Here is a 15,663-nt window from a genome sequence, read left to right as displayed (position 1 = left end):
TTGTCTTCTCCAGAGTTATTTCTTATACAATCCAGAGTTTTCACCCACAAATTTGTCTTCAATAGAATTAATTCTTATCCAATCTAAAATTTTCACCCACAAATGAACCAACACACTCACTTAGCATTCCGTGCTTCACTCTCGGTTAAGTTAAAAAATCCCCCGAGAAATCCGACAAAGATATTATTATATTATTATATTATTCTATTATTATATCGTTTTACACTAACTACCTATATTTTTGGATAAAAAGACGATAACAACCTGCGAAGAAAAAGAATACGAGGATGCAAGTTGTACTTAACTAGTTGCATCGCAGCTTAATTTACACTACGCTCCATCTATTTATTTTAGTGCCGCGACAGAGACAACAAACAGAGTGAGAAACTAAAAAGAGAAGAGGAAAAAAAAATGGAGGAATCATCAACAACATGCGTGTTGTGCGAGAAGAGGGCAATGATGCTCTGCGACTCGGACCAGGCTAAGCTATGCTGGGAATGCGACGAGAAAGTCCACAGCGCCAATTTCTTGGTCGCGAAACATTCTAGGGTTCTTTTATGTCGTTTGTGTCACTCCCCGACTCCGTGGAAGGCTTCGGGGATGAAACTCACGCCCACTGTGTCGTTTTGTAACCGCTGCGTTGCGGAACGGAACGCGAGGTGGAACCGATTGGTGAATAATGAAAATGAACATCAACAACAGCAACAACAACAACAACAGAGTGATTTTGTGGTGGATGATGGTAGGGAATATGGTTCTGATCATGTTTTTGATGATGACGATGGTGATTATAGTGATGATAGTGGTGAAGAAGAAGAAGAGGACGAGGATGATGAAGAGGAGAATGAGAATCAAGTGGTTCCAATGTCTTCTGGTTCTGCCACGTCACCACCTAAGGTTGCCTGTTTAGCGTTGAAGCGATTGAGAAACAACTCTTTTTCTGTCGATTCTTCACATGTAAGTTTTTTTTTTTATGTTTTGATGCTCCTCTTCGATTTTTACAATTTTTTTTAAATATTATTTATATGGGTTTTCAATTAATTATTATAAAAGCTAATAAATTTAATGATTATTTATTATTGAAAAGGTGAAAAAAAAAACTAATTAATATACTATTTTCTCCTTTTCAAAATATAAACCTGTGTTGTGGAATGGGGTTGCAGCAAGGTTCTCAATCTGCTTCGTGTCTTCATCTTCTTTGTTTTTTTGTTCTTTGTCTTTTTGTTTAGATCTCCTTTAGATCTGTGTCTTCTTTCCACGTACTAGGTAAGGTTCGTGATCACTTCGCCCTCGTTCTGTTGTACTTGCAATAAGTGGGTGCTCTGTTTTAATCTGTGTGTCTGTGTGTATGTTTTTCTCTCAGCTTGTGGTGCAACTATGCAAATTGTAATTTATATTTCTTGTGGCAATGCTTGTACTAATTGTTTTAGAATATTAGATGAGTTTATTAAAAAAAAACTTTTTGATAATATCTTGCAATTGGGAGGTTGTATTTTCCTGATACGGTAAATCTGTGATACTAACGGTGCAATTAATGGTCTATTCCTTTACCTTATAAATCTGTCAAGGCTTTCGTTTTTGACATTGTTATTGTGTTAACTTTGAATATGCATGTAGATATTAAGCTAATATTTTGTTTCAAAGAAAAAAAAAGTTAGGCAGTTTTTATATTATTATTCAATAAAAAAAATAATATACACATGATAAGTTTATTAATTTTTATAAAATTATTTTAAAAATCATAATAACAATCTTTTATAATTTGCAAGTAGATGAAAATTTTATAACGTAAGTACATCATTATTAAATTTTTTATTAGAGGATATTTTCATCCTTGATTAATTAATGTTTTCATTTTGTTTATGGTTACAGGATGAGACAGCGTGCTCTTCATCTGAGATGCTTAGTTCTACATTGCCTAGTGGTGATGAATCAACCTCTTTGAGTAGTGTATTAAAGAGGCATCGGGTTGATTAGTGAAAATTGAAGAGGTTAGAGGTGGTGACGGTTTGTGTTGATGAACCCAATTTGATCGAAAATTAATCTGGACCGTTGAATTGATAGGACAACTTCTGTTTATAGGGCAACTTCAGATTATCTTTAGTGTTAACTCCCATCTTTCTCTTGAAACTACTTAGTTTATAGAACAACTTAGATTCAGAAAAAAAATTGTTTTCTTTTTGCATTCAATTTTTGTAGCCAACCCCATTGATAATAACTCTGTAGTTCACATTTCATGATATATATGTATGTGGAGAATGTATATATTTCAAATCCTACTTTCATTAATTTTCGCCACCTATTTCTTGTGTCTTGTTATCTCTTATTATGTAAAACTCACCACAATGATGTGTATATTTTATATCCTACTTTCATGCCTTTTCACCACCTATTTCATAGTGTCTTGTTATATCTTTTTTATGTAAAACTCACCGCAATATTGCATAGAAGCTCAATTACTTTTTTCTTCATTGTTTGCTATTTAGTTATTTTTGGCGATAAATGTAATTTTTCATTTTTCTATTTTTTAATTATTGTAGTTAGGATCTTTAAATTTTTGGTAGAATCTTTGAATTATCTTGATAAGTTTTAATCTTTTAGATCAATTGAGATTAAAAGTTTGTTTGGATCTAAGGCTAGAAGTACTTTTAAGAACTTATCTACTAAAAAATAGTCTATATTTCTAATAGAAAAAATGTTAAAAGTATTTATGGCTTGTATCCAAAGAGACCTTAATTGTTTTTTTCCTCTTCTCATATATATATATATATATATATATATTCTTGTAAGAATTAAATATAACTTTTTTCTTGCAAATTCAAGATAGATGTTTTGTACCCATTGAGTTTACTCCTTCTATTTTAGCTAAACATTTGTTGCTCAGAATATTTTTTTTGAATATTAAACATTGTTGTAACAAGCTAGCAATATTTGCAATTTCTAAGTTTCTAGTGGCATAATTAGTGCAATTATTCACTTGGGCACAGGGAGAGGAGAATGGAGATAAAATTTTGTGAGAAATATACGTGGCAGTTGAAGAGTTATTGCTATTTTGGCTTTCGTATCACCATACACTTAATCTTGGCTACAAAGTAAGAATGCGCGCAGTGTACATTAGTGGATAGAAACTAGAAAACAAGTTGCATGGACTTGTCTATATAAGGTAGGTGATAGTGGACCATCCTAGAATAAAAGAAATGTGGGATAATCCGGATATTCTATTTTCTTTTTGCATTTTGCCTTATCTTCCCAAGTCTTCTCTTTTCCCTTTTTGGGAGTGTGTCCATAATTAAGGGAATTGTCGGCTGCTGACGTTTAAATTGTTTAATTGAGTTTATGCTTGCCATGTATCTTGAACTTGATTAGGTGATCCAATCCTTTATTTCTAAGTAGTGAATAACAAGTGACCATAGTATATAGTCGTTGACAAAGATTTAAATTTGTAGTTAAAATACACGTTAATTTAATCCTTTATGTGTTTTAGATTATATTTATTTTGGTCTCTTATATTTTAATGAGTTGAATTTGATTCTTTATATTTATAAAATGACTCAAAATGGCTCTTTAAAAGAATTATAAAATTATCATTCTTAATTTTAGGACACTATTTTAAATAATTTTAGGCTAATTTAAGACATAAAACTTGTCATGTTATATTCATTTATTATACCAAAATTATAGAACTCAACTATTGAGCATCTTCGGCCTTCGGGCAATTGAAGAGGCATGGAGTTTTATTTTATTTTATAACCGAAGAGGCATCGAGTTGATCAGGGAAATTGTGGAAGACGCAAAAGGTGGATTAGGTGGTAAGGGTTGTGTTGAATCAAACCAAACTTGAATGGAAATATGCAGTGTTGATGATGATATAAGTCAACTTCAATTTCTGGTAGATTTAGCTTCCTGATTTGATTTCTATTTTCTAGTGGCATATATAGTGCAATTGTTCATATACGAATGAACCTGTTTAGCACGGGGGAGGGGGATGATGGGGATAAAATTCTGAGTAAAACACGTGGGAGTTGAAGAGTTGTTTCTGTTTTGGCTTTGGTATAGCCATACATTTGGCATTGGCTACAAAGTGAGATCAAAGCAATGCATGTGTGGAAAATAGAAAGCAAATTGAATATAACGAATCGATTGATATAAGATTATCTTAGTTTAATCATAAATTTTATATTTAAATTTTAAATATATAATTACGTTAAATATTTATACGCAGAGTTTTATCATAATTATACTCGACTTAAGCATGATTAAGTTTAATGAATGATAGATTTAATTTAGGAAATAAAAAATAAAAAAGAAAGCAAATTGGACGGGTGTATATAAGTATGTAGAAAGCAAATTGGATGGACTTTTCTACATAAGGTAGGTGACAGTGTGGACCTAACTAGAAAGCAAATTGGGTTCTATATTCTTGTTTGCACTTTGCCTTATCTTTTCCTTCTTCCCCTTTTGGGACAGTGCGCATGATGAAGGGAATTGTGGGCTGCTGACGTTGAATCGAATGTATGCATGCCATGTAGCTTAATTAGGTTATCCGGTCGTTCATTTTTAGGTACTGAATAACATAATATATTGTAAGCTGGGGTTTGAATTTCATTAAGAATGTGATACTTAGATAATGAATTGTTGTTATTTTAATTGTCAAGTTACTTTTCTTCTATTAAACTAATCTTATGCTTCGTTGGGTTGAAAAAATGGAGATAAAGGAATGATGGAGAAGGGTGTTTGGTAGATGAAATAGTGGAGGGGAAAAAATGAAAAGATGTCTCATATTTTTTATTTCTTCGTAAAAGTGAGTAAGAGTTAAACAGTTATTGTGTTTTTACCGAAAATAATCAATTGTTTTCGTTCAAAATCGATTATCGCCTTATATAAAATAACAAAAAAAAATCGATTGTTTTCCTTTAAAATTGATAAGTTTTGTTTCAGCAATCAATTGTCTTATACTACTGAGTATACTCTATCGCTTACCTATTGTCGTATATTATATTTCTCTCTTTGTATTTCTCATTAATTTGTTTTCTTTTACATTTTAAAGTTACACCCTTATTTTACCCAATGTTATCAGAATCAGACTTATCACCGGATTCAGTGAAGTTATTGGTTCAAAGTTCAATGGATCAATAGAGAATGAATTGATTTTAATAAAATACTATTTTTAAAAAAAAATTATACAATTCATTAAGAATATTAAATAAAAATAACATGCATAAATTTATAATAATAATTAAACTTCACTTCAAATCGGCAATAAATCATAACATATAACAAAAATAAGTTATATATGAAAGTAAATCTAATACATCATAATATTTTTAAATTTTTTTTATTTGTAGGAATTAAACCTAGACCCCTTGATATATTTTAAGTTCAATAATGGCAAATAAAATTCATTTGCAACTGCGGATTTAAGTTGAACAATAACAAATAAAATCAATCAGCAAAAATAAAAATAAACAAATTGTGATTACCATCAAATCGTCAAAATCAGTTTAACCGCCAGCTTTTAGTGATTTTGACTATTTTTAACTTGTTTCTATGATTCATGACCGATTCAATTACACATTAATTTTGGGGGTTAAATCGATCGGATAAGCCATCGATTCTCAGTTAAACCAGGTAGTCCAATTCGGTTCTGACAACCATTATTTTACCATTATTCACCACTTACATGAGACATGAGCCACCAACAATGCACTTCGATATACCTTCTGCCACCTTTTTTTAGTTTTGACAATTACATACTTAAAAAGGTTTGTAGGTAAAAAAAAAAGTTAAATTACATGGTCTTTTATGTTTTAATTTTTGTTTAATTTGATCCTTTATGTTTTAGAAGCTCTAATTTAATTTTTTTTTTATGTTTTTAAAGTGAGTCAAAATAATCTTTCCAAAATAATGATTGTTTTTAATTTTTGGGAGGCAATTTTGAACCCATTTTTAACTAATTTGAGGCATTAAAATTATTTCATTAGATTCATTTACATAAAAAAATAAAACCTAATTAATGATTAAATAAAAAAAAGGTGATAAATATAGTAAAAATTGCATGAAAAGTGAATCCAACGAATAACAAAAAATTGAAAAATCCTAACATGTAATTTAGCAAGAAAATGTTTTTAAAAGGGTATGGGGCAATCTTGAAGAAGATGGAGGGTGATTTCGGGACCAGAACCACACAACAGGCAACCGACATTTATATCTTGCACTTCTGCTATTGCACCGGACACCTTCTATCATTCTGAAATGTAAATTCATATTCCGAAATGAACTTTTTGGAATGCAATGTGAAGTGCAAGATACAATAATAAGGGTGTAAGATACAATAGCCCAAGCAACCATTATCATTAGTCAAAGTTGGCTTTTGACGTTGAACATTAGTCATCAAGCCCTCTTTAACCACTTTCCGAAGATGAATACGAATACATTGAGGACCAGTCCGTCTCCAAATAGCTTTAAGAACATATATATTGTTGCTATATATGTTTGTTCTAATCTTATTAAACTAGTTCATAATAATAGTTGGTTTATTTTTTTTTCATGATTACTTATTTTCCTTCACTTGATATGCTTAATGGATGTCTACTAGTACATAGTTGTTGCCTTAAATAATGAAATTGACATAAAAAGAACGAACCTGCGAATCAATTGCTGGGAAATTAGATGATTATATTATCTCAATGTCAATGTGAAAAGTACGTTTTTATTTCATTTTCACCTCTTTATTCTTCTACATTCTTTATTAAATTATGTGATGTAAACCTTGCAAGTGTCACCATCACCGTCAAACCTTGATATCCACCATTGCATCTGTATGTTTCCTCCGATATCCACCAGATCACCACAAACCGAAAGTTTGCACTTGAATAATAATTACAAAACTATTATTTTCTTCTGAATTTGAAAAAACCTCCTTCACTCGTTGTTGATGTATGTATACAAAAAAAAAAAATCTAGACTTAATTGGATTTTTTATCTTAAATTTTTAAATTTTTGATAATTTTTATTCCCAACAAATTAATTTGATATATTTTACCTGTAAATTTTACATAGTTCTAACATAATACTTTTTATCCCAATTTTTTTGGACAAATTTTATGCCAATTTTATTAATTTTTTTGACAAATTTACTCCTAACTTTTTAGTTTTTTAAAGAAATTACCCCAACTATTAATTTTACTAATGAATAAATGGCAGAAAATAAAATTTGCAAATCTCTTAAAAATTGAGAATAAAATATGTCAAATTAATTTGTTGATCGTAAAATTTACCAAAAATAAAAAATAGAGGTATAAAAATACAATTAAGCCAAAAATTTATACCTTGGTTATCAGAAACAACCATATTTTTCGATAGAAACCAATGATGAAATTTCAAATTTTAATCAAATTAAATTAAAATATAAAGCTTATTATTTACAAAATAAAAATGTATGATAATAGTTGAGTACATTACAAAAATTAATATACTTCAGTCATTAGCAAAAAGTCTAAAATTAGAAATACTTAATTAAAATCTCATTAACTAATTCGTTAATGTCGAGTGACTACTATTTGGCAGTCTTGTAAAACTCTTTTTAAAAAGGAAGTCTTATAAACTATATTCACCTCAAATAATCTCCAAATTCCATTGGAATCATATAGTTAAAATCAATATCATATTCAAACAAAAAACCTTTAAATCTACCCAAGCCAAGGTTTTGTGTCTATAAAACTGCCCTATAGATTCCCATTTACAAATAGATTATATCCAGAAAAATTAAAAATCCAATTCGTTAACTGTTTCAACGATTGACTTGTGACTACCACCGTTCACTGAAATATCGTCATTGTGAACATTAAACAAGTGCTCGTCATGATAATCCGATTTCCCACATCATATGGGAAGAAAATAACCCCAAAAACAGTCACAGGCAAACTTGTACATCTAAATGAAAGAGTATAGACCACTTCGGAACTAAAAACAATCTTCCAAAGCCTAATGGAACCGAGATCATATCAAGCCATACAAAATCATCCATAATCTTTCCACAGTTCATATGCAGGAAATGCTCTAAGTACAACCTGACAGGAAGAGAAAGAGAGCACTCTACAACCATATTTCCACCTATCTCTTCGGATCAGAAACACTCTGTAATCCAGTGGGGGGGAAAACAAGGGGGAATTAAGATGCATGAGATTTATGAGGATATTTCATAGGAAAGCTTAAACAAAAACATCAATAGTCAATAGTAATTAACTAAAAGTCAGCAAGTATTAGGGGCCCAAACAAAAATAATAAAGAGTGTGACCCCCCATCCATGGACAAATATAAAACAAATTCATTTTACATTCAAATGCTCAAAGTAGGTACAAAAGGGGGCTGAGAGCATACCTTCAGAGATAGGGTTGAAGTGATGAGTTGGCTCCAACTAATCCTCTGCCCAAAGCAACCAACAAATATGAAGTTAATTTTCAATTTCACAACCAGCATAAATGAATTACACATCAATGAAGTAGAAAACCAAATAACAACAATTCAACATCACAAGTGGAATATACAAAATAACATTGATCTGTTGGAAGACTCCAAAAATAAGCAAAGTATACTTAAAATGATTTTTTAAGAATCTAATTTATGGAATCAATATTCAATCCCAGAAGGCAGAAATACATTAAATATTCCTATTAAACAGAAACTATCCAGTTTTCATCCATCATCCATAGCTGATTTATTGCATATAGTATACATGACAAAATCAACAAAAAAATGCAAACAAAACTAGACAAACATGCTGAGCCATGTATTTCATCATTCTCTGGGAAAACTCATCAAATGCTGTATTGAGATAGAATTACAAAAGAAAAGTGGAAAACCATACACAACCAATGTTTATTGATCATCATGGGTTTCATACTTCCCTCAGAAAATGAGAAGAAAAAAAACAAATTATTTAACAATGTTTGTTAAAAATTCACACTAACTCATATTTACTCTGAATCCAGAACAAGCTAACAAGATGTTTATCAAACATGTACAATGAATGATAACTGGGTTTAGTAACTTAATAATATCGTATTTTCCAAATTTCCAACACATTGCAGAAAGAAATGTCGACAGGGGACCACAGCAGGCAGGGATTCCTCTTATAGACATCACTGCTGTACACACAACAGTTAGCCATAACAGACTTAGACATGCCATGAACCAGAAGGAATACAATTCTAGTGTAATGTGCCTCCTTGGCAGAAAGCAAGATTTATGGAATACCTAGTCTGATCAATTCATGAACAATTTGGCTGCATTTGCCATCAAGACAAACCATACAATAACCTTTTTTAGAAATAAAACACATCCACACCATCAGAGTAAAATATAAAAAATCAGACACAACATCAAACCCCCATCATTTCACTCAAAACACCATCCACATTTGATTCTTGAACCACAGCAGCAACTCACTCCTCACTACTAACATGGATTCAAACAATCCACCCAAAAAAAAAATCAAAATAGAAACCGCCTCAATCCCTAAAAAAACTCTATCATAAAGTCACTATAACCAAAACCTCACCCCTTTATTTGTAACACAAGATAGTAGAACCCAAAATATCCAAAATCTCCACACTACACAAACTCCAAGCCCAAGGGTCAACCAAAACCAAAACCCTAATCAAGATGCACTTGTCATCACTCTATTCAACAAAATCACCAAGCTATCTGTATCACATCAATCCATAACATTCCAAGATTTTAAATTTGTGGTCCCTTAAATTTGTGGCAGCATGGTGGCAGAGTCCAAAAACTTGTCATTGCAGTAAAAATTGAGATCACAGACCTCTTTGAAACCTTGCTATATTCCAATATGTACAAGCAAGGCTTTAAACAGTCTGCAACCACGATGATTCTAGCATGGTTCTAAATGAAAGTTTGTCACTTTGACCGCAAGGTCAAAGTTTTGTATTTCGTTTCTTTGGGGTGTCCACGACTGCAATTGTGACCTGCATCAGCCGCATGCATTTGTCTGCAATATCAAGACGGGCTGCACTAACAAAACACTCCTTCTAACACATACAAAATTGCTTGAAAAATACAAAAATCGAAGAGACTGATTAGATAAGCAGGACCAAAAAAAAAATTGTAATTCCAAATAAATTTCAGCCAATAATAGAAACGTGTTCAAAAGTGTGTTGTGTGTTAGAGATTGTATTGCCAACATTTCTCTATCAACAAACAGCACAAAACCGCGGCCGCAATTTAAAACCTTGATTACAACTTCAATCAATCAAATACCACAAAAGCCAAAACCTCTAAACTTTCTTAAGTAGTAGTAGCAAAAAAAAAAATCATAATTTCCATCAAGTATTAGCTTGTGTTGAAAGTTAGAGCATTTCTCTATTCAACCACAATTTAAAACCTTGATCACAACTTTTAATCAATAACCTCAAAGCTCCTAACCTTTCTTATGCGGCACCGGCTGGACGACGGCCTCGCCCTCGTCTCCGTCCTTGACCGCCACCACGGGCTCGGCCGTGGTGGCCGCCGCGACCGCATCCTTATCATCGGGATAACGCACCACCACAACAGGACAAACACAGTGATGAACGCAGTAATCACTAACACTCCCAAGCTTCCCATCGCTGCCACGCCTCACAGCGCCAAAGCCTCTACTCCCCATAATAACAGCACTCAGCCCAAGCCTCTCCACCTCCAAGCAAAGCCTCTCCTTCATGTCATGATCCTTCACGATATGGATCTTGAACGGAATCTGCAATTCCCGTAACGGTTTCGCGAGATCCGCCGCCTTGGACGCCGTAAAGGCGTCGAAGTCGTCCTCCAGCTTGCGCTTGCTGTTGTGGTCGTTGCTGTTGTTGACGGCGCTGACGGCATCCTCGTCGGAGTTGGGGTCGGTGTTGATGGAGAGGTCGATGGAGCCCCAGTCGGCGCCGAAGAGGACGTTGGTAGCGCTGACGTGGAGCAGGATCACGGCGTCGCCGGGGCGGATGTAGTGCTGCACGGCCCAGCGGACCGCGTAGGCGCTCTCGTCGGAGAGGTCGACGGCCACGCCGATTTTGCGGCGCGCGCCGGCGGTGGGGGTGGGGATCGCGGCGCCGGCGGAGGAAGGGTGATGGTGGCGTGGGGAGGCAGGGTGGTGGATTTTGATCTGCGGGAGCTGCGGGTCGGAATCCAGTGCGGGAGGGTTCTGGTGGGGCTGCATTTTTTTTTTCTCTTTTGGCTTTCAGAGGGTTAAGAGAGGAACCGGTTTTGTGTGTGTATTTAGGAAAGTGATGAGAGACATTCTTAGGTGAATAAATAAAGTCGGATGGAGGAAAGGGGAATAACCAACGAGTTGGGCTGTGTTCTATGGGTTGGGCCTACCTGATGGGCCCACTGTAGGGTTACTTCTGATCTTGTTAGTGGCCCATGTTGCTAATGTATGAATTCTGAAGAGAAGTGAAGTGGTGGTGCCATTGGAGAGTACAAGAGAAACTTATAAGTCATACCTTTTAAGAAAGGCAGAAAAATATTAACTAGTATTTTTGAAATATTGATTAAGAAGTTTAAAAAAAATTATTGAAATATATAAAATTATATTATTTATAACTTATTTTACGCTTTTCTATCATCTCTGCCGTAAATATTTTTATATTTTAATTTTTTTAACTAAAGTCCTACGAGCACATAATTATCAAGACCCAAAAAGGTAATACTAGAATCAATGTTTTGTTACCTGTCTGTCACGTGACAAACCCCCCATTTGGAAGTTTTGGAGTTAGAAGAAAGGTAATACTAGATTTATAAGTATTTTTTTTAAAAAAAAATTAATAGTTATATATTGAAATTTTGATAAAATATTATAATTGTATATGATTATGTAAAAAAAAAAATTACACGGTAGTGTATAATTTTTTTCCTCTTTTTTTAATAAGTTTTAAAAAAAATTAATGCATATTCACTTTTTGGGGATTAATTGTTTACTTATAAATAGAAGAAAAATAGCTAAAGGATAAAAGTGTTCTATATTTATAATGTTAAGGGAGCATTTGGTAACTTTATTTTTCTTCAAAAACTAAATTGGGTCAAATAATCAATTTTAAGGAATAAATTAAGTGTTCACTTTTTTTAAAAAATTAATAGTAATTTGGTTTGATAAAATACACATTTGAAGATTAATTGGATGACTAAATGTGATTTAAAGACAAGAAAAAATTTAAAGTTTATCATTCTAGTGTTATTATGACCCGATAACTTATATCTTATGCACACTAATTATAATTATTTAAACATGAGGGTGATTGTGACGGAGAATGAAAAAAAAATTCGGAGCACACGGCAAAATGAATGAATGTCTGAATTGATACAGGAAAGCTAAAGTTCTGGGCAAATTTTGGCACATGAAAAGGACAATCTAATGCATGATGATTATTAACTGCATGCAGCTGAAAGATTCTGCTTTATCCAATTTCACCTAATTTTTCGGTGATGTTATTAAATGCAATTTGCAAAGATGATAGAAAAAATGTTAATAATATAGCATTATCTAACAATTTTATTATTATTTATTGAAATTTGTTTACAAATTATAAGGTTATGATCGAGCATCTTATTTCATATTTAATTAATGAGCTTGCCTCTTAATTTTATAATTTTTAATAAATATTAACTAAAAAATATAAAAATATATTACTCACACTCTTCAAGAGAATGATCATATTTAAACAATATTTTTTTTATCAATTTTCTTGCTTTACTTTTTTTTTTTCTCTTCTTCCTACATTTTGCTACATACTATTATTTTCACCTCTACAATTTTACTCCTTAATTTTAGATGTGTCTCCATTAAAATTAGTAATTTAAAAAAAATAATGGTTAATAAACAATTAATCATTAATATTACGTGTACATAAATAAAAAAAATAGGAATGTATTAAAATACTAATTATTAACGCATATTCATTTTTATCATATAAAAAAAATTTTAACCAACAAAATTCATGCATGGCAAGTAGGATTGATATATGAACTAATGAATTGAAAGACAATATAACCTAAGAAAAAAAAAATCTAAACCATTTGCTTTACTCTTATTTTATCTTAAAAGTCAATTGTTTTCCTCATCTCACATTATACCTGATTAATATATGGATATGATTTTCTATTACATAATCCGAATCATTTTGTTTTACAATTCAAAAATAGCTCTTGATGATTTTTAAATATGTGGTTTTGTCTTTTTATTTGGGGATATATAGCCTTGAAATTGCTAATATTGTCCGTATTATTCTTAGTACGCTAAAAATGGATACAACCAAAGGCAAAAGCTATTAGCTAAACGTTATATAAAAAAATAATATCAAAAAGCATGTCTGGTGGACGTGCCGGAGTGGTTATCGGGCATGACTAGAAATCATGTGGGCTCTGCCCGCGCAGGTTCGAATCCTGCCGTCCACGTTTTTTTATGTATTTTTACAAACATGAGCTTACTATTGCGTTTTACAATTATTATATTTATTTATAAATTAAAATTTTAATCTTTCTCTTTTACATCATTAAACTATTTTTTTCTTTTTTATACCCTGTTATTTATAAATACTAGATAGTTGTCTGTGCCGAAGCACGAGCTAATAGTAATATTTGAAATTTGATAATAAAGAAATTGCAAAAGACGATAGAAAAAAATGTTATAATATAGCATCATCTAACTATTTTATTATTATTTATTGAAATTTGTTTACAAATTATACGGTTATGATCCAGCATCTTATTTCATATTTAATTAATAAGCTTGACTCTTAATTTTATATTTTCTAATAAATATTAACTAAAAAATATAAAAATATATTACACACACTCTTCAAGAGAATGATCATATTTAAACAATATTTTTTTTTATCAATTTTCTTGCTTTACTTTTTTTTCTCTTCTTCCTACGTTTTGTTAAATACTATTATTTTCACCTCTACAATTCTACTCCTTAATTTTAGATGTGTCTCCATTAAAATGAGTAATTATTAAAAAAAATAATTTTAATAGTTAATAAACAAATTAATCATTAATATTACATGTACATAACTAAAAATATAAATATATTACAATATTAATTATTAACTCGTATTCATTTTTATCATATGAAAAAAAAAAATTAAACAACATTCATGCATCGTAAGTGGAATTGATATCTAAACTAATGAATTGAAAGACAATATAACGAAACACAAAAAAAAATCCAAACTATTTGCTTTACTCTTATTTTATTTTAAAACTCAATTGTTTTCCTCATCTCACATTATACCTAATTAATATATGGATATGATTTTTCTATTACATAATCCGAATTATTTTGTTTTACAATTCAAAAATAGCTCTTGATGATTTTTAAATATGTGGTTTGTCTTTTTATTTGACAACATATAGCCTTTGAAATTGTTAATATTGTCCGTATTATTCTTAGTATGCCAAAAATGGACGTGACTAAAGGCAAAAGCTCTTCGTTAGACATTATAAGTAATAAGAATATCAAAACTCATATCTGGGGTGGACGTGTCGGAGTGGTTATCGCGCAACTTCTGTAGTTTTTTACAATTCATAAATAACAAAAAAAAAAAAAAACTAACATCCGAGGCATTCATAATTCTAACAAATATTAAAGAGAGAGTGTAGTAGTACACATCTCTCCATAGGAGAACCTTTCTATTGGGAAAATATAGTTTGCACATCAGATTTTCGTTTCATTGGATATAGCCAAATATAGCGAATAAAATGATCAACAAACATGCAATAATAGCGAAGACCATCAATTGATAAAATAGGAGAAGTCCAGACATCAGAGAAAATTATTTCTAATGGATAACAAGATTTAAGAGTGGATTTATGGAATGGAAGTTTATGACTTTTGCTAATTTGACACGAGTTACAATCGGATTGCGGAAATTTATTTGAGCCTAAGGAAAAATGTTTCTGAACAAATTTGAAAATAGAATATGAAGGGTGCCCAAGCCTATGATACCATGATGCAGAGGATTCTGTTCGAACCGTGTGGATGGAGGGTGAGGTGGCGGGCCAGAGATAGAGTCCATCCACACATGAGCCTTTATGGGTTGTGTGACCCGTCTGCAAGTCCTTCACATAAAAAGAGTTTGGCAGGAAAACAACAGCAGAGTTGGTTTGTTGGGTAAGTTTAGAGACAGAGATTATTTTTTGTTTCATGGAAGGAACACACAAAGCATTAGACAAGGATAAATCATTAAGTAAAAGTGTTCCAGAATGAGTGATGTTTAAACCTGAACCATTACCCATAAACAGTGAGTCAGGACCAGTGTACGGATGATGAAGCGCCAGATTATCGAGATCATTGGTTACGTGATGTGTCGCTCCACTGTCAAACAGAAAATCATATTGCGATGGGCCGGCAGTTGCAGTATTGACCTGAACCTGTCCAGTGTGAGCCGGAGAGTTACGAGGTGGCGGTGGGACACTAGGATGCTGCTGCTGGAAGGTTTTGCACTGAGAGAGAACATGACCTTTGATGTTGCACCACTGACAGCGGCCGAGAAAAGGTTTGCGAGATGCTTTGGCATAGGTGTTTTTGAGAAGGATCTAGAGATCATGCGAGGTCTTGGTTTGAGACACCAGGGAGGCCACTTCATTAGAGAGATTGGTGAGGAGAGCACCATATAT

The 15,663-nt window shown here is 32.2% G+C and overlaps 2 protein-coding genes and 1 non-coding gene across 4 annotated transcripts; 2 read left to right on the top strand and 1 right to left on the bottom strand.

Annotated features, from left to right (window-relative positions):
* The first annotated feature begins 309 nt into the window (after positions 1 to 309).
* Positions 310 to 2,375, top strand: LOC114416943 (zinc finger protein CONSTANS-LIKE 3-like). Its single transcript, XM_028381988.1, has 2 exons — positions 310 to 957; positions 1,873 to 2,375. Exons 1-2 carry the CDS (start codon positions 412 to 414, stop codon positions 1,975 to 1,977), a joined length of 651 nt encoding a protein of 216 aa, XP_028237789.1. The 5' UTR covers positions 310 to 411; the 3' UTR covers positions 1,978 to 2,375.
* A 5,377-nt stretch (positions 2,376 to 7,752) lies between these two features.
* LOC114416942 (universal stress protein PHOS32-like) lies at positions 7,753 to 11,282 on the bottom strand. 2 transcript variants are annotated; one of them, XR_003667667.1, is made up of 4 exons: positions 10,444 to 11,282; positions 9,824 to 9,986; positions 8,380 to 8,424; positions 7,753 to 8,136 (listed from the first exon to the last, which is right to left on the bottom strand). XR_003667667.1 is itself a non-coding variant. In XM_028381987.1 (3 exons), the coding sequence occupies exons 1-2, from the start codon at positions 11,201 to 11,203 to the stop codon at positions 8,417 to 8,419; spliced, it is 768 nt and encodes a 255-aa protein (XP_028237788.1). In that variant the 5' UTR covers positions 11,204 to 11,281; the 3' UTR covers positions 7,753 to 8,136; positions 8,380 to 8,416. The 2 variants fall into 2 exon arrangements, 1 of the variants encoding a protein (XP_028237788.1); XM_028381987.1 differs by lacking the exon at positions 9,824 to 9,986 and having other exon boundaries at positions 10,444 to 11,281.
* Positions 11,283 to 13,355: 2,073 nt separating this feature from the next.
* Positions 13,356 to 13,437, top strand: TRNAS-AGA. Its single transcript has one exon. It is a non-coding gene; the product is annotated as a tRNA-Ser (tRNA).
* Positions 13,438 to 15,663: the final 2,226 nt, after the last annotated feature.

Source organism: Glycine soja, chromosome 6 (genome assembly GCF_004193775.1).
Source record: "Glycine soja cultivar W05 chromosome 6, ASM419377v2, whole genome shotgun sequence".
In the NCBI taxonomy this organism is placed as follows: Eukaryota; Viridiplantae; Streptophyta; class Magnoliopsida; order Fabales; family Fabaceae; genus Glycine; species Glycine soja.
The sequence above is the reverse complement of the archived record's forward strand: the minus strand, read 5'-3'. Positions and strand labels throughout refer to the sequence as shown.